The following is a 19,071-nucleotide window of genomic DNA, read 5'->3' as shown; positions in this document are numbered from 1 at the left end:
GTTAGCAACGCTGTGGCCAGCAGCATGTCCATGTTTGTTCATAGAAAGACTTGGAGACTGTGGCTACCATTAGTGTTCCCTCTCTCCCATTGAAAGCAGACACTAGTTATATATAAACACTGAGCACTATGAAAAATTCAACACTAAGGACAGTCTTCAAACTACTCAAACACTGAGCAGAGACTAGGAACTCCCTCACAAAAGCGGTTGTCTTTACCAGCTGTTGTCTTTATCCATAAGTCAAACATGCTCACCTCCTCATGTTCAGTACTGTACTCTATGTGAGTTATGTTGATATTGTGCAACAGTGTTGCTGACATCAGAGACTCCATCACGTGGTTGCTCGGGGGTCAACACACCGCTCAGAATCCGCTTGCGGTTTATTAAAAACCACACCGATTTTATTTATGGTGGTGGTACGGGGGCCGCATGTTAATATGTTGGACGTGGTACATCGGAAGTGACACGTCAATGGCAGCCAGGGCCAGAGGGAGGCCAAAGCGAGAATGCCAGCTCTACAAAGGCATAACTGAGGTTTGGCAAGGCGATGCGGGGAATGGTACACTGGGACAGGTGGGGGAGAGATTAACTGGCATGCCTCTCATTCTCCTCTCTAATGCAGAAAGGAAACACCGCTCTTCACATAGCCTCCCTGGCCGGCCAAACGGAAGTGGTGAAAGAGCTGGTCACCAATGGAGCCAATGTCAACGCACAGTCTCAGGTAGGATATCCATAACACACACACATAACTCAGGTCAGAGATACAGAACATATCAGAACACACCATTAAACACACATTCAAACGACAAGGAGTCTGTATAGGACTCACACTGTATTCCACAATGTAAAGCTTTTAACATATTAACATTACCATATCTTTATCATTGAAACATCTACACAATCACATCTCTATGTATCCGTTTACCACTACAAAATCATTCATTTGAGAGATCTGCCAGAGCACCAGTATTAGTCTGTCAGGGTTGTGACTGGGAATATATTCTCTCGGATTGTGCGGTCCATGCGTTTCACATCTCTGAGACGGGGGAAATATCCTTTCATCAAAAATCCCAATCTTGCCCCGTTGAGACATTCCTCAGATCAATAGCAATAAACTGGGCTGACAAAGATCACCAGAATGTTTCACTCCACCAAAGAGTGCTTTTCTTTCACTGCACACTATTACAATGGAAGTTGTGTAATATACTTTGTATAGTACTGTATGAATTGTCTGAGCTGTGGTATGATAAAGTATAATATATTTGTCTGCCATAATATAGGCTACTCTGTGTGCTTTATGATTGATTGTTGAGTTTCCTGTTGGTCCTTTTTTGTAGAATGGCTTCACCCCACTATACATGGCTGCCCAGGAGAACCATCTGGAGGTGGTTCGCTTCCTCCTGGAACACAACTCCAGCCAGAGTATGGCCACCGAGGTGTGTGTCCCCGCCCACCCTGCCTGTTATGTTGTTCACTGCTCTCTTCCCCCTCTCTCTCCCTGCCTCCATATTATCTCCAGCTCTGCATGCTTACCTCCATCCTCTCCCCTACCTCTTTTACATCCCCTCTTTCTTTCTCTATTTCCATCTCCCTCTTTCTCTCTGTTACTACCTCCCTCTCTTTCACTCACTCTCTCCCATTCTCGCTCTATTGCTCTCTCTCTCTTTCTCGCTCGCTCGCTCTCTCTCTCTCTCTCTCTCTCTCTCTCTCTGTGGTGGGTTCAGGGACTCCAGCAGGCAGCGCCTCATTGATTTGTAGTGTATAGTAGAGCTGAAGGAACTTGAGCAGGCCAGAGATAAGGTCCCTTATACCCATCAGCCTCCATGGTCTGGTTTACACTGAGAGCTGCCTGCTGCTGGAGCCAGGATCTGCTGCCTGTAAGGAAAAGCCACCAGTACAGCCAGTTAAAACCACTGGTCCAGTCCACAAAAATTGACACACACACACACACACACACACACACACACACACACACACACTGTAACGTGAATTATGTAAGGGAAAAGACGTGGGAGAGAAGTGCTCTATACTGTGTTATGTAATGTATACAGTTTATCCTCCTGCACGCTGTCAGATGTACTGTATATAGAGTGAGATGTGAAGTATCTGTTTGATGTTTGACGAAGTGTAATAGATTTGGGGATTTTAGGCAAGTAAGATATTTGGTTAGACTTTGAGGAATACACTGTAGATGCATTATTTAAATTGATTTCATGACGTCATCTCTCCGACATTTGATCCAAATAATATATACCACATCAAAGTGCATAGGCATAAATACCCATAGTGTTACCCCTGTGGTCATGTAACATCGTGTCCTTAGTCCCAGGTGGCCCAGCATTGCTGTGGAAATGTGGGATGTCTATGTCACTCACTTCTCCTACCGCTCTAACTAAGTTTCCCCCTGCCTCCCTCTAACAGGATGGGTTCACTCCTCTGGCGGTGGCCCTGCAGCAGGGGCATGACCAGGTGGTGTCTCTGCTCCTGGAGAATGACACCAAGGGCAAGGTGCGTCTGCCCGCCCTGCACATCGCCGCCCGCAAGGACGACACCAAGGCTGCAGCGTTACTTCTCCAGAACGACCACAATGCAGATGTAGAGTCCAAGGTGACCACTACACTACATTCTGCTAATGTTATCTATCTCCCTTTGCTTCTCACCTCTGTCTTTCTGGCTCTTTTCCCATATGAGTAGGTTCATCCGTTTTAATCAATTTTTTTTACGTGTTTCTTTGTTGTTTATTTAGTTGTTTTGTTATGTTTATTTACTTTGAGGTTTTGTGTAGGTGCATATGTAATAATGCATTACATTATTCTGAGTCAGACAATACAGAGAGGAGAGAAAGAATAATGCAGATAGATATAAAGAGATATGGCTGATGCTGTACCGTGACCTTAAATCCCGTGGAACAATTTAACCACAACTGACAGTTTGGTTTGGAATTTAGCAACTTTTAATCTTAACATCAGTGGCAGTTTCTGTATTGTAAAGTTGAGTGATTCACAACTTCTCTGGCCAACGAAAGACCTACTCCAGTAACTCCAGCTATAATCTCTCCTTGTTGTGTGATGTTGTGTGCACACTAACCACCAATTCTCTCCTCTCTTGGCCGGTCTTGTGCCCGCTCCCCTAGATGATGGTGAATAGAACGACAGAGGTATATCTGTTCATTGTACAGTACTTACTCTATCCATTGCAGCCCCCCCAAAAAACAGAAACAACCCCCTATACCATACACTAGTGTTGCTGCAGCCCCATATCTCCCTTCTCTTTCATTTTTTTTGCCTTTTCCCCATTGCTCCATTCATGTAGTGTGTCTCTTATTACTGATAGAAAGAGAGCAATAGTTTTGTAATAATGCAGCATGTCTTACTAATACTGATGTGGACTGTGGATATCTGTAGCTGGAGGCAAGAAGGGTTCCAAGTTTTCTATGGGTTCCAAGGATTCCACGGGTCCCAAGGATTCCACGGGTCCCAAGGTTTCCACGGGTCCCAAGGTTTTGAAAGAATTCCATAGGTTCCAAGGTTTCTTTCCAAGGATTCCATGGGTTCCAATGTTTCCATAGGTTTCAAGGTTTCCACAGATTCCATGGGTTCCAAGGATTCCATGGGTTCTAAGGATTCCATAGATTCCAAGGTTTCCATGGGTTTCAAGGATTCTATGGGTTCTAAGGTTTTAATGGGTACCAAGATAGATATCCTGCCATAACATTGTTAATGATAAATCACGTTATGGCTCAAGACAGACAAGTCTTACTGTTTAGCAGACTGTATTTTTACTATAATCTGGCCTTTTAGATTTAAGGAACCCAGCCTCCCAGCAGCAGAGAAATGGTCTACTAGTTATTATTAGACTGCATTTAGATCTTAATTTCCCAACCCCAGCCCCTTTAGGCTTGTGCATGGGACATTAGTTACTTCTGTTAGTGCTGTTTCCAGAGTAAAAACAGAAAGACCCCACCCCACCAAAAACAATGGCAGAGCAGGCTGCCCTCTCAGAATGCTTGTTTTGGTCAGCATGGCTACCAGGCCGGTGGATATGGCTAGTATCTTTACTTGGCTTTGTAAATGTAGATATCACTGCATGATAGTAGATGCTAAAAGCATTGCCAATATATAGTTTGGATAGTTGGATTAACTCCTTCTAATATGTTTTAAACTTAATGGAACCATCTGTGTCCCATGGTGAATGTCAGAGATATTACATTTATGATTAAGTGTTTAATGCAAAAATATCTCTTATTTGTATGAAACCTCAAGCTGATTTATTTATTATTAGAACAGAAATAGAACAGTGTATAATGCTCACAACTTTAGTGGTTTATGTGCTGGAAGCTTGGCCAACCACCTGCTTTGTATTGGATTATTGGCGAATTGAAGTGGGGATCTCTGTGAATTGATAGCTTTATCTGAAATTCTCTCCCTGATTGGATAGCTTTAGCTGAGATGTGCCATTTCCCTTATATTCCTCTTGCTTGGAATGCTGCTTCCCTCTAAGCCATGGTTTCATTAGGAAGTCCCCAGTGAATGAAATAGGTTACATTCACATATGAAGACATCATGTATTTATGATACATGGGGTCAACAGGCTGTTGTTGTAATCCTACATAAACTACAGTCTGTAACTGCAAACTCTATGTCCCTATGTCTATCCTTATTGTGTGGTAGTTAATGTGTTATGGTCCAGTATAAAACTGTTGTAAGGTTGAAATAATCATGAAAGCTCATGATCACTTGGAATGGTATGACATATGAACATCAACATACCATTCACACTCTAGTCTACAGGATTTGTGTTCGGGTTTTCAAAACAAAGACTTGCTCTGCCACAGTGAGAAAAGTAATGTTTGATTGTTTATGTGTACAGTAGTAGCCCGTATACTTATTTGAGTATAGCTAATATGAGAGACTAATATCAAACCCTTTGTTGTCTCTGACTCCTGTGTCGTTGTTGTGTGCTCTGCTCTCCTGCTCCCTCAGAGCGGCTTCACTCCTCTCCACATCGCTGCTCACTATGGCAACATCAACGTGGCCACGCTTCTGCTGAACCGAGGGGCCGCTGTGGACTTCATGGCCAGGGTAAGGCTGCTCTGCCCTCTGCTGGACAGGAGGAGCTACTAGTCACACTCCACCACACTCTATGGAAAATTACACACGACAGACAGCATCCTCTTTGCATCATATAGTGCTTCAAATCACCCCACCCTCCCACTGCCTATATACTGTACTCAGATCATACAGTGATAGTGTTCAAATCATAACACGTATCAAGGAGTGTAACAACAGACCCACTATTTGCGTCAACATTAGAGCTTAGCTTAATGGGTAACAATGATAGCTTGTAATTATATGAAATGGCAGCGTCTGGCTGTAGTGTTTGTGTTTGTGTTTGAAGTCGACAGTAATGAATGATTCGCTCCACAGTAAATTACATAAGAGATGGCGTTTAATACTCAATAATGAACAGCTTTCCACCCACTTAGTTAAACATACCACACGTGATATTCAGAATACTTTGAATATCAGTTTGTCAAATTGTTGTTTGTTTCTCAAATTATGTTTTTGTAACAATATAAGGCTGGCGTCTTTCCCTTGCTGGATTCAGATGCTGTTTAGGTTTATTAGTATTGCCATATGGACAACATCCAGATATTCACAGCTCTGTACTGTGTGGCTCCCTCCTACCTCCTCTCTCTGTTCTAACAGAATGACATCACACCTCTCCATGTGGCATCTAAAAGAGGAAATAGTAACATGGTCAAACTGCTGTTGGACAGAGGCTCCAAAATAGATGGCAAGACCAAGGTGAGTGCCTTCACAGAATTAAATAGAACACTGTTTTTATATATATATATATATATATATAAACAGTGTTTAATTCTGTGCATATATAGTACCAGTCGAAGGTTTGGACACACCTACTCATTCAAGGGTTTTTCTTTATTTTTTTCTATTTTCTATATCATAGAATAATAGTGAAGACATAAAAACTATGAAATAACACATATGGAGTCATGTAGTAACCAAAAAAGTGTTAAAAATCTAAATACATTTGATATTTGAGATTCTTCAAAGTAGCCATCCTTTGCCTTGATGACAGCTTTGCACACTTTTGGCATTCTCTTAATCAGCTTCATGAGGTAGTCAACTGGAATGCATTTCATTTAACAGGTGTGCTTTATTAAAAGTTAATTTGTGGAGTTTCTTTCCTTCTTAATGTGTTTGAGCCAATTAGTTGTGTTGTAACAAGGTAGAGTTGGTATACAGAAGATAGCCTTATTTGGTAAAAGGCCAAGTCCATATTATGGCAAGAACAGCTCAAATAAGCTAAGAGAAACGACAGTCCATCATTACTTTAAGCCATGAACATTTCAAGAACTTTAAAAGTTTCTTCAAGTGCAGTAGCAAAAAACCATCAAGCTCTATGATGAAACTGGCTCTCATGAGGACCGCCACAGGAAAGGAAGACCCAGAGTTACCTCTGCTGCAAAGGATAAGTTCATTAAAGTTACCAGCCTCAGAAATTGTTGCCCAAATAAATGCTTCACAGAGTTGAAGTAACAGACACATCTCAACATCAACTGTTCAGAGGAGGCTGTGTGAATCAGGCCTTCATGGTCAAATTGCTGCAAAGAAACCACTACTAAAGGACACCAATAAGAAGAAGATACTTGCTTTGGCCAAGAAACATGAGCAGTGGACATTAAACCAGTGGAAATCTGTCCTTTGGTCTGATGAGTCCAAATTTGAGATTTTTGGTTCCAACCGCCATGTCTTTGTGATATGCAGAGTCAGTGAACGGATGATCTCTGCATGTGTGGTTCCCACTGTGAAGCATGGAGGAGGAGGTGTGATGGTGTGGGGGTGATTTGCTGGTGACACTGTCTGTGATTTATTTAGAATTCAAGGCACACTTAACCAGCATGGCTACCACAGCATTCTGCAGCGATACGCCATCCCATCTGGTTTGGACTTAGTGGGACTATCATTTGTTTTTCAACAGGACAATGACCCAACACACCTCCAGGCTATGTAAAGACTATTTGACCAAGAAGGAGAGCGATGGAGTGCTGCATCAGATGATCTGGCCTCCACAATCACCCTACCTCAACCCAATTGAGATGGTTTGGGATGAGTTGGACCGCAGAGTGAAGGAAAAGCAGCCAACAAGTGCTCAGCATATGTGGGAACTCCTTCAAGACAGGTTGAGAGAATGCCAAGAGTGTGCAAAGCTGTCATCAAGGCGAAGGGTGGCTACTTTGAAGAATCTCAAATATGAAATCTTTTTTGATTTGTTTAACAGTTTTTTGGTTACTACATGATTCCATATGTGTTATTTTATAGTTTTGATGTCTTCACTATTATTCTACAATGAAGAAAATAGTAAAAATAATGAAAAACCCTTGAATGAATAGGTGTGTCCAAACTTTTGACAGGTACTGTATATATGCCTAACATGCCTAGCATGCAGCACTTTGTCATTGTTGACAGGTCATGTTATATTTTTTTAACCCTATTCTAATGCAGTATGTATGCACTCACTTAAATATTATCAAGACATGTTTTTTTCAGAAATTCAGTCCATAGTGGGCCGAATGTTTCATGACCTTCCACTCTGTGGTCCTATTGACCGTGTTGTTGTGTGTAGGACGGACTGACACCTCTTCACTGTGGAGCGAGGAGCGGTCATGAACAAGTGGTTGAGATTCTGCTAGACCGCGGAGCACCCATTCTTTCCAAGACAAAGGTAACACCTGCTCCTATCATATACTTTTTTGCTCAAATTATAATGCTTGCATCTAACTTGTAAAACACATGTTCATGAGGGTAACTTTCAAGGAGCATTGATCTAAAATTGTTTGCAAATGTCTCCTACCACTGATAGAATTGTGATTGTCACAGAACTTTGCTATAATGTTACATTTTCAACCGCTACAGATCATTGACATAACATTATGTCTGTAACACTTCTAGAACGGGCTGTCCCCTTTGCACATGGCCACTCAGGGCGACCACATCAACTGTGTCCAGCTACTCCTCCAGAATGACGTCCCTGTCGATGATGTCACCAATGACTACCTGACAGCGCTACACGTGGCCGCCCACTGTGGACACTACAAAGTGGCCAAGCTCATAGTGGACAAGAAGGCCAATCCAAACGCTAAAGCGCTGGTGAGAAAAAGAGGTGGATGGTTGGGCTGCATGTGTAAGAAGAGGGAGAGATTTTCAGGGTGTACAAATTCAGGATTAAAATGCAAATGCTGTGGGTACAAACAGCCTTTCATAGCAGCATTTCCGTGCACACAAGAACCCTGAACCTGCGACCTGAGGGCGGGAGCTCAAATGAGTTGTGGAGAGGGTGGGACGGATTTTTCATGTCACTCTGCTGACGACTCTTGTGTAATGTTCTGGTAGTTGTTTCTGTTTGTGTCCTGTTTGCGGTGATGAGGAGAGGAAAATCTCAATTGCAAGTGACAACGAGATAGAGTGAGGATGGCGGAATAAGAAAGGGAAAGACAGTGAGATGGAGTGAAGGAAGTTATGACTTCGTTACACTTTTGCGCCCTGGGTGGGGTCGGCAACTGTCTTTTTCTTTAGCCAGGCTCATTTCCTGATTGCACAGTAACTTCCCCTTTCCATACTGATAAAAGTAATCAGAGACAATGCACGCCCATCCCTCAATTATGTGCCATTCACAACAACACAGTGGTTCGAGCTCTCATAAAGCTCTCGTATAGATACTCCCTTCAAATGGCTTGTGTTTGATGATCTGCAGAGCTACGTTTCTGGATATGTTTCGGTGTGTGTTTGTGTTTGAGAGTGCACATATGTGTGCGTGCCTGTGTGTGTGTTCTGAGAGAAAAGACTGATTTGGGACACAACACTGAGTATGTTGTTATACTTTGTGTTGACTCTGAGGTTTACTGGCAAGGGGAAACTGTGTGGATAATTGTTACACGACTGTGGCATAAAACTCCGTTAAGGTTTACAACACGAGCTTACTCTCTCACATGTTTAAACTATTACATAAAAAATAGGGGTAAAGGGAAACTGCCATTTTCCTTAGAAACTATTTCTGTGCCAAAATACCTGAGGAGTTGAGTAGTTTCTGTTTCTAGACTTGGTTTTGTGGTATTCTGTTTCTAGAACGGCTTCACCCCGCTTCACATCGCCTGCAAGAAGAACCGCGCCAAAGTGATGGAGCTGCTGCTGAAACACGGCGCATCGATCCAGGCTGTGACCGAGGTACGCTAGGGTTAGAAGGCTGGGCTGGGCCTGGGGTAACACACAGGGCGTTAGGGGTAGGAGGACAGACTGGGCTGGGCCTGGGGTAACACACAGGGCATTAGGGGTAGGAGGACAGACTGGGCTGGGCCTGGGGTAACACACAGGGCAGTAGGGGTAGGAGGACAGACTGGGCTGGGCCTGGGGTAACACACAGGGCGTTAGGGGTAGGAGGACAGACTGGGCTGGGCCTGGGGTAACACACAGGGCGTTAGGGGTAGGAGGACAGACTGGGCTGGGCCTGGGGTAACACACAGGGCGTTAGGGGTAGGAGGACAGACTGGGCTGGGCCTGGGGTAACACACAGGGCATTAGGGGTAGGAGGACAGACTGGGCTGGGCCTGGGGTAACACACAGGGCAGTAGGGGTAGGAGGACAGACTGGGCTGGGCCTGGGGTAACACACAGGGCGTTAGGGGTAGGAGGACAGACTGGGCTGGGCCTGGGGTAACACACAGGGCGTTAGGGGTAGGAGGACAGACTGGGCTGGGCCTGGGGTAACACACAGGGCGTTAGGGGTAGGAGGACAGACTGGGCTGGGCCTGGGGTAACACACAGGGCGTTAGGGGTAGGAGGACAGACTGGGCTGGGCCTGGGGTAACACACAGGGCGTTAGGGGTAGGAGGACAGACTGGGCTGGGCCTGGGGTAACACACAGGGCGTTAGGGGTAGGAGGACAGACTGGGCTGGGCCTGGGGTAACACACAGGGCGTTAGGGGTAGGAGGACAGACTGGGCTGGGCCTGGGGTAACACACAGGGCGTTAGGGGTAGGAGGACAGACTGGGCTGGGCCTGGGGTAACACACAGGGCGTTAGGGGTAGGAGGACAGACTGGGCTGGGCCTGGGGTAACACACAGGGCGTTGGGGGTAGGAGGACAGACTGGGCTGGGCCTGGGGTAACACACAGGACGTTAGGGGTAGGAGGACAGACTGGGCTGGGAACTTCAAAGATCAAAGACAAATTAATCATTTTGTTTAGGTACAGTTCAAAATAATTAATGTGAGCATTTCTCTTACTATAAGACAGAAGTGTCAAACACATTTTGCCTCGTGGACTGCATTTGGTCTTCAACGAGGTCTGTAGGGCCGCGCTGAAAATGTGTTATATTTCCTTGGCTTCAAAATTTGCTAAAAATAGTCCCTTATCCATCGTTTTGGGAATTTTCCACGCTCCCTGACTGTCAAGGTTTCATTTCAGTGATTATTAGCAAGCTGGACACAGTAAAGAAACTGTATGAATGTAGGTCCATTATCATTTCTACACAGTTTCGATTTCGGGACATATGTTTGACACCTCTGTTTGAAAGTATACAGTACAGTTGAACCCATGCTATTGATTGGTAACTATCATTGTGATTTGCTTGCAGTCTGGACTTACTCCTATCCACGTGGCAGCCTTCATGGGACACGATAACATTGTCAACTCTCTGACACATCACGGAGCTTCACCCAACACCACCAACGTGGTGGGTGTCACACTACACTCAGCTCTTCAGAAATTCAACAAAAAATGATAAGCTAATCAAAATTGAGTAATACATACCATGCAGATTACAAATGTCTGTCTGTCTGTCTGCCCGTCTGCCCGTCTATCCGTCTGTGTGTTCCAGAGGGGTGAGACAGCGCTGCACATGGCAGCACGGGCGGGTCAGGCAGACGTGGTGCGATACCTGCTGCAGAATGGAGCTAATGTGGAGACCAAGGCCAAGGTGAGCAGGGGTCAGGGAGCCCTCCACACACACCTTCGTTGTTCAACTGCGTTGAGAACCGATGTGGTGTCACTTTTTTGCACATTGTGAAGAGAATGGACAGAATATAACAGTGTTTGTCTCCCCCCAGGACGACCAGACGGCGCTGCACATCTCTAGCCGGCTGGGGAAGGCTGACATCGTCCAGCAGCTGCTGCAGCGGGGGGCTTCTGCCAATGCTGCCACCACGTCAGGCTACACACCCCTGCACCTAGCTGCCCGCGAGGGCCACGAGGACGTAGCCGCCATGCTGCTGGACCAGGGTGCATCGCTCTCAGCCTCCACTAAGGTCTGTGTGATTGGGTTAGGGTCCAACCAGAAAATTAAAAGCAAGCACTCACAAATAACAGTTCAGCCATGGTGGTTGTGGTTTAGTCAGTTGATGATCAGCAGGGTCAGGCTAAGGACAGTGTGGATCGAACATTTCTACCATTGATTGGAGAACAATAGTCCTTTAGAAGACGCTTTTCCTCATCACTGGTGTTTCTTTTTCATTTCCTAAACCTTATCAGGATGAAAATGACATGGAAGCTATTTTCCTTACGCTTTACACATGTAATTGAGCTATGATCTTCTTGAAGGTCAAATAAAACCTTGGGGAATTGGTGCATGTGTACGTGATTTTGTGCCTCCGACTCTCTCTCTCTCCAGCTCTCTCTATCTCTCCAGCTCTCTCTCTCTCGCCAGCTCTCTCTCTCTCTCTCTCTCTCTCTCTCTCTCTCTCTCTCTCAAACACACACTATATCTGAGGGGACAGTACCTTAGATACCGTAGCTGTCCAAAGGCATGACGTCAAGTCATAGTGGGACCAGTTGATTGGCTGTGCTAGTACTGCACAGTACAGTGACTGCAGAGGGCGCCAAACCGCCAAACCAAACACAGTCATTTTGTTTTAACAATAATACCATATAATGTTTTATTTATTGATTTTACCTTTATTTAACTAGGCAAGTCAGTTAAGAACAAATTATTATTTACAATGACGACCAACAAGAAGTATAATTCCTTCGGAGATGCTAAAAAATAGAGAACAGCACCTGAAGAAAAATAGGCCATAACAGGACATCACAATCGCATGGCAATATTGAGTGTGTATTACAACATTAGGAAAAATTAGGCCAAACGTTGCTGTGTGTGATATGGGAGTTATCTGTAGGAGTTCCACATTCTTCTGGAAAATATGACCTAATTTCTTAAAATACCCTCCTTAACACAGAGGGACTTCGCCAAGATTAACATGATCACATTATACGCTATCCTTTTATAGATGACGAATAGGATATGAAAAACAGACCCAGTGACATCATTTCTCAGGTTATCACAACCCACTGAGCAAGCCAAACACCTTTCCCACCCACCATACTTCCTTTCACATGGCAATGAAGCTAAAGTGAATGAGACCCTACTATAAGGTTATTTAACAGTATGCCGTTGCAGTGTCCCCGTCTGTTGCTGTTTGCAACATTGCAGAACCTTGCACATCTTGAATGCACTTCAGATCTCCTGTTTAACAGACAGTGCTGTCAGTTAGGTCGTCAGAGCAGGTCTGTTCTCCCTGGCTGTCTCATGTTGATGCTGTGTCTCCTGATGTCTTCTACAGAAAGGGTTCAGTCCTCTACACGTGGCAGCCAAGTATGGGAAGATGGAAGTGGCCAGCCTGCTTCTTCAAAAGAGAGCAGCTCCAGATGCTGCTGGAAAGGTAGGATACTCTTGAAATACAATAACATTCACTTGGCCGTAGCATTTGAATTGCTTCTAGTTCTATGGGATTGTTTGTGGTGTTTGAGACCAATATAATTCATTCTAATAGAGTGAGTGAGATAGTAGAGGTCCACTCTCCCCTCCCCTCTGTTGGAATGGATGTCATACGACATCCTGTAGGACTTTGGTCTCCTACCATGGTATCACCCGCGTCTTTCTGAAAAGGAACAGAACCCTACTGAAGATAGACTGTAGGAGCTGCAGCGGGACTGAGGGAAATCATGACTTCTCCCAAGATGGCACAGCAAACAGATGCTTGTCTTCCAATAAAACGTTTTTTTTTGCATAGTTGTTTTTTTTCCTCCTGTTGACATACACTCATTCATTCTCTTCTGAGACACACACACACACACACGCATGCGCACACGCACACGCACAAACACAAACAGACACACACAGACACACACACACTTATAAGGAGCCTACTGGTAATAATTATGTGTCAGATCAGTGTCTGTGTGTCCATCCATCTGAAAGTGCTAAATATAAAAGCAAGCAGGTATCATAACGAAGATGGAGTCTCCTAAAAAAACTTGTTTGTGATTAAACAGTGCTTGGTGGTGTCACGCTAAAACAAGTTCCCATCTAATGGTGTATCCACACTGTAGCAAAATAATATTCAGGCTGTCACGCACACACAAGAACATAATTTCGTTTCCTGGGAGACTGTATATCACTAGAAATATATTTTCTGTTGAATATATTTCTGTTGAAATATTCTTTATTTTGCTAGTTGTGTGGATGCACTGTAAGTGGGCTTCATTCAGCTTTGTGTGCTCAGTGGTGTCACGCTAAAACAGGTCCCCATCTGAGTGGGTTCCATCAGCTCCATGGTTTTTCCGTCTGTTCTGATTATGTTCTGGCTTCCCCCCTGCTGGTGCTTTTGTGTTTGTTCTCCTTCTAATGTTGTGTTGCATGTGTGTGTGTTTTAGAGTGGGCTAACTCCACTGCATGTAGCTGCTCACTACGATAATCAGAGAGTGGCTCTACTGCTTCTGGATCAGGGAGCATCTCCCCACGCCTCCGCCAAGGTACTTCACTCAAACACACAATGTCATACACAGTCAGCATAATGGGACTAGTACCATACTGATTTGGATTCATTGATCTGGTTACAGTTTACTTTTTATCGCTTTGGTACAATTTTCTGAAGTATGTGGTGAATTTTATAAACTGTTTACTGAATAGGGGATGCATTTCTTTCTTGTTTTGGACTTTCTGGATTATTTGCATATTGGTATTGTATTGATATTGTATTACTGCAATGTAGGAGCTAGAAACACAAGTATTTCGCTGCACCTGCTGTAACATCAGCTAATTTGTGTGCGCGACCAATAAACTTCAATTTGATTTGTGACTGAAGTAAAATCATAATAGTTATCATCATAGTAGAACATTCATACTTTTTATGTTTTATACTTTTTATTTCTACTTTACATTTTCAGTATGTAGTTCTCAAAATCTATCGTACAAACCAGTTTACATGTCCAATCTATAGGTTTACCTAAGGTTTAAGCGATCATCAATTAAGAGCAGTAGGATTAAGAAATGGGAACATGTATTTTTTATGAAAGTGAAGAGAATCATATTAAAAGTAATGAAACATTGCATGGCAAAAGGCAATGACTTGATATGAACCTGTATTGCAATGTGGAACATGAATTTGTAGATGAAACACTGATTAAGTTTGTTGAAAAAGTGACTGATTTTATCTGTTTGACTTAGTCAATTGAAAATGTGCTAAGAGTTTTGAAACAACTGTCTTTTTGATGATGTGTTTTGAATTTTGTATTATTAAGAGTTGTGAAATGCACCACATACTGTAAAGCAGGCATAATGTAGATGTTTGACCTTTTGGTCCACAGTACCAGCTGATAACCATTACAGTACCAGCTTATAACGAACTGATGAACCATTCATTCATTTGTATTTTTATACTCTTAAATGTGTTTATGTTTGTTGTCTCTTGTCCTTGACCTGTCTTGTCTTTGACATTGTCTTTGAGAGTTAGGTTTAATCTTTGGATTGGCTTAACTTTAAAGACATCTGTAGCTGAAAGAATACACTTCAGTAAAATGTACATCATGCTACAAACAGATTGTTTTATTAACCAATGATGATGAGAACAGGAGAGGATAGGAGTGATTTAACTTCCAGTGCTGTCTTTCAAAGAGCAACCATGGATGATATAGGCTAGTAAATGTGCTTTTGTGTGATAGGATTGAGTGCTAAGTTGACTGCTTCATTCTGCTTGTTTGTCAAGACTGTCACAGCTTTCTGTGTGGTCCCATAGAAAAGCATGGTAACTTAGTTACTGCTGTTGTTGAACCGCATAACAGTTAGACAAAGCTCTACGTGTGCCAGAGTGGACCATGCCCAGTGACTTAAGGTCACCTTTTGGTTGGCTTGTGGTCGTACAGGCCCTGCTGTAGTGTTGGAAATTATGCTCAGGCTATCCACTTACATCCAATAAAACTGTCTTGGATGAAGGAAGCCTTGTAAAACAATATTTCTCTCTTTCTTTCTATTCACACCCCTTGACTTTTTCCACTTTTTTGTGTTAAAAAGTGGGAATAAAATGAATTTAATTGTATTTTTTTTGTCAACAATATACACAAAATACACTAATGTAAAAGTGGAAGAAAAATGGATGGAAAATAAAACACTAATATATCTTGATTAAATAAATATTCATCCCCCTGTGTCAATACATGTTAAAATCCCCTTTTGCAGTGATTACAGCTGTGAGTCTTTCTGGGTAAGTCTCTAAGAGCTTTGCACACCTGGATTATACAATATTTGCACATTATTCTTTTTAAAAATCCTTTAAGCTCTGTCAAATTGGTTGTTAATCATTGCTAGACAGCCATTTTCAAGTCTTGCTATAGATTTTCAAGCCTATTTAAATCAAAACTGTAAATAGGCCACTCAGGAACATTCAGTGGTATTCTTGGTAACATTCTTGGTAAGCAACTCCAGTGTATATTTGGCATTGTGTTTTAGGTAATTGTCCTGTTAATAGGTGAATTTGTCTCCCAGTGTCTGTTGGAAAGCAGACTGAACCAAGTTTTCCTCTAAGATTTTGCCTGTGCTTAGCTCTATTCCGTTTCTTCTATCCCCCCAAAAAACTCCCTTGCCAAGGACAAGCATACCCATAACATGATGCAGCGCCACTATGCTTGAAAATATGAAGAGTGGTACTTGGTGATGTGTTGTGTTGGATTTGCCCCAAACATAACGCTTTTTATTCAGGACAAAAATTTAATTTCTTTGCCACATTTTTTGCAGTATTACTTTAGTGCCTTATTGCAAACAGGATGCATGTTTTGAAATATTTGTTTTCTGTACATGCTTCCTTCTTTTCACTCTGTCATTTATGAGTATTTTGGAGTAACTACAATGTTGTAGTTCCTCACTTATGTCCTATCACAGCCATTAAACTATGTAAGTGTATTAAAATCACCATTGGCCTCATGGTGAAATCCCTGAACGATTTCCTTCCTCTCTGGCAACTGAGTTAAGAAGGGCCCCTGTATCTTTGTAGTGAATGGGTGTAATAATACACCATCCAAAGTGTAATTCATAACTGCACCATGCTCAAAGGGATATTCAATGTCTGCTTTTTTACCCATCTACCCAATAGGTGCCCTTCTTTGCAAACCATTGGAAAAGTCTCCCTGGTCTTTGTGGTTGAATCTGTGCTTGAAATTCACTGCTTGACTGAGGGACCTTACAAATAATTGCATATGTGGGGTACAGAGATGGGGTAAACACTATTATTGCCCACAGAGTGAGTCCATGCAATTTATTTTGTGACTTGTTAAGCACATTTTTACTCCTGAACTTATTTAGGTTTGCCACAACAAATGGTTGAATACTTATTGACTCAAGACATTTGAGTCTTTTATTTTTTTATTAATTTGTAAACATTGTAAACAATTTGTAAAATAATTCCACTTACGGGGTATTGTGTGTAGATCAGTGACACAAACTCTCAATTTAATTCATTCGAAATTCAGGCTCTAACGACAAAATGTGAAAAAAGCCAAGGGGTTTGAATACTTTCTGAAGGCACTGTAAATCTGTGTTAACAAGCTACAGTCCGTGTCTCTTGTCTAATTTCAGTGTTTTGGAAAAAAACTAAATCTTCTCTTGGAGGCTCAGTCTTGGCTTGGTGAGATGTTGAGATTATACGGGTTATAAGTCACATGACAGAAAACAGTTGATGTGTTTCTCAGCTGCCTGCCCTTCTGGCTTCAGTCACAGCAGAAACACACGCACACACACACACACACAGACAGACAGACATAGACAGATAGACAGACAGAGAGATGGAAAACTGTAAAACTATACAGTCTGGAAATCTTTGCCAATGACCCAAAACAGTCGTAGAATACAAAAAACAAATCTGATTTAATACATGTAGTCGTACTGTGTCATCAACTGTGATATGATATGCTTGTTATCATGGTATGAACTAATATTACTGCCTTGCAATGAGTTACCTTATTTATTATATGACAGTTGAAGTAGGTTTCAAGAGCTTGTCTCACTTTTCCATATCTGCCTACTGCCTCTACCCATAGTCTCAGCTCTGTCTGCATTACACCCCCCACCGCCCTGCACTCCTTGGACTTTTCATGGCGTTAAAGCCTCCCTGTAGTGTCATACCACCAGTGGAGCGCCTCTAACGGTCCTCTCCAGGGAAACCCTTTGGGAATGTTGGGATGGATCCGGCTTTAACATCCAGCCAAATACTCTCTTTCTGCCTGCCTGGCGCTATTGTTATTTAGTAGTGTGTGTCTAGTGAAGGGAGAAGAGGGTGAAACATGTTGTTTCTGTTAACATCATCCTGGTGGTTGAAATTTGTCTGACAAGACTATTTAAATTACATCAATAAAACTGAAGATAGTTTAATTTAAGGCTAAACAAGGCCTTAAATTAAATATTGCAGCTAGCTAAGATTATGGAATGTTTACAGTGTACTGTGTGTTCTCATCTCTTTATCTAGAACCCTAATGAGGTCCCATACAGATAAATATTTGGAAAAATAATAGAAGAGAGTAGAATAGAGCAGGGGGCATGAACACACTGTAATTTTAACTTAAAAACTGCAAATGGCACGATCTGCCCCATGGCAAAATGTGTAGAATTGCAAGAAATTAGCTTAAAAACTGTTAAATGCCCTAAGGCAAAATGTTCTCTCTGATGCCAAGAGGGCCTTTAAAATCTTCTTTGACTTCTGCACTGCAGAAGTCATAGTAAAATGCTTGTATGCTATTTTCATCGCACTCTAAAGTAAGAGTTGTGTTCTGATATTATGAGGGGGTCCCTGATGAATTTGCTATCACAAAAGGGGTCCCGATGCTAAAACGTACCCTGGAATAGAGTACATTTTTACATTTAAGGCATTTATCAGACGCTCTTAGCCAGAGCGACTTACAGTAGTGAATGCATACATTTCATTTCATACTTTTTTTCTGTGCTGGCCCCCCGTGGGAATCAAACCCACAACCCTGGCATTGCAAACACCATGCATTGCAAACACCATGCTCTACCAACTGAGCTACAGTACACTCAGAGAGTGCTGAATACCTTTCCCCTGTGTCTCTTCTTCTTAGAATGGCTACACACCCCTCCACATAGCTGCCAAGAAGAACCAGATGGACATAGGGACCACGCTACTGGAGTACGGGGCGGACACCAACGCTGTGACCCGCCAGGGCATCAGTCCTGTTCACCTGGCTGCACAGGAGGGCAGTGTGGACCTGGTCTCTCTGCTCCTCACCAAGAACGCCAATGTCAACATGGGCAACAAGGTAACACACACACTGTGTATACACGGACAGACAGACATACAAAGCACACATACAGCACACTATACTACATTCACATAAACACACAAACACACAACAAACACACACTCTCACCTGGCCTCACAGGATGGTAACTTATGTGGAAATTACATTTTTACAGCTCAACACTCATAGGTCTCAAGACCCATCAGTACCTTGGACACACACACACTCATACAGAACACTACTGTTCACATACACACATGCACAACAAGATGGCGCCGACAGACATGGTCGCCCTGTTTCTAGCTCCTAACCAACTTTGCGGTATATTCTTTTTACATTATTTGCGCAAAATGTTTCTTGAATTATTAACGACAGCTGAATAAAAAATGGATATTAGATCGGCAGTCACTCACCAGGATTTCGACCAGAAATTTTAATTCCCTGAATTGGATTCTTTGTTTGAACTTCCTGAGG

At 42.8% G+C, this 19,071-nt stretch overlaps 1 protein-coding gene across 7 annotated transcripts in view; it reads left to right on the top strand.

The window, feature by feature from the left end:
• Window positions 1-19,071, top strand: part of LOC115153282 (ankyrin-3) — a 149,812-nt gene that overhangs the window by 64,362 nt on the left and 66,379 nt on the right. For all 7 annotated transcript variants that reach the window (XM_029698565.1, XM_029698562.1, XM_029698564.1 and 4 more), the window contains exons 4-18: window positions 623-721; window positions 1,338-1,436; window positions 2,422-2,607; window positions 3,134-3,157; window positions 4,983-5,081; window positions 5,709-5,807; window positions 7,651-7,749; window positions 7,977-8,174; window positions 9,150-9,248; window positions 10,655-10,753; window positions 10,898-10,996; window positions 11,127-11,324; window positions 12,636-12,734; window positions 13,729-13,827; window positions 18,418-18,615. In XM_029698565.1, the coding sequence (XP_029554425.1) occupies window positions 623-721; window positions 1,338-1,436; window positions 2,422-2,607; window positions 3,134-3,157; window positions 4,983-5,081; window positions 5,709-5,807; window positions 7,651-7,749; window positions 7,977-8,174; window positions 9,150-9,248; window positions 10,655-10,753; window positions 10,898-10,996; window positions 11,127-11,324; window positions 12,636-12,734; window positions 13,729-13,827; window positions 18,418-18,615 (1,794 nt within the window). The remainder of the gene's footprint in view (window positions 1-622; window positions 722-1,337; window positions 1,437-2,421; window positions 2,608-3,133; window positions 3,158-4,982; window positions 5,082-5,708; window positions 5,808-7,650; window positions 7,750-7,976; window positions 8,175-9,149; window positions 9,249-10,654; window positions 10,754-10,897; window positions 10,997-11,126; window positions 11,325-12,635; window positions 12,735-13,728; window positions 13,828-18,417; window positions 18,616-19,071) is intronic.

The sequence above is a fragment of the Salmo trutta genome, chromosome 18 (genome assembly GCF_901001165.1).
Source record: "Salmo trutta chromosome 18, fSalTru1.1, whole genome shotgun sequence".
NCBI classification, from domain to species: Eukaryota; Metazoa; Chordata; class Actinopteri; order Salmoniformes; family Salmonidae; genus Salmo; species Salmo trutta.
This window is presented reverse-complemented; position numbering and strand designations above follow the sequence as displayed.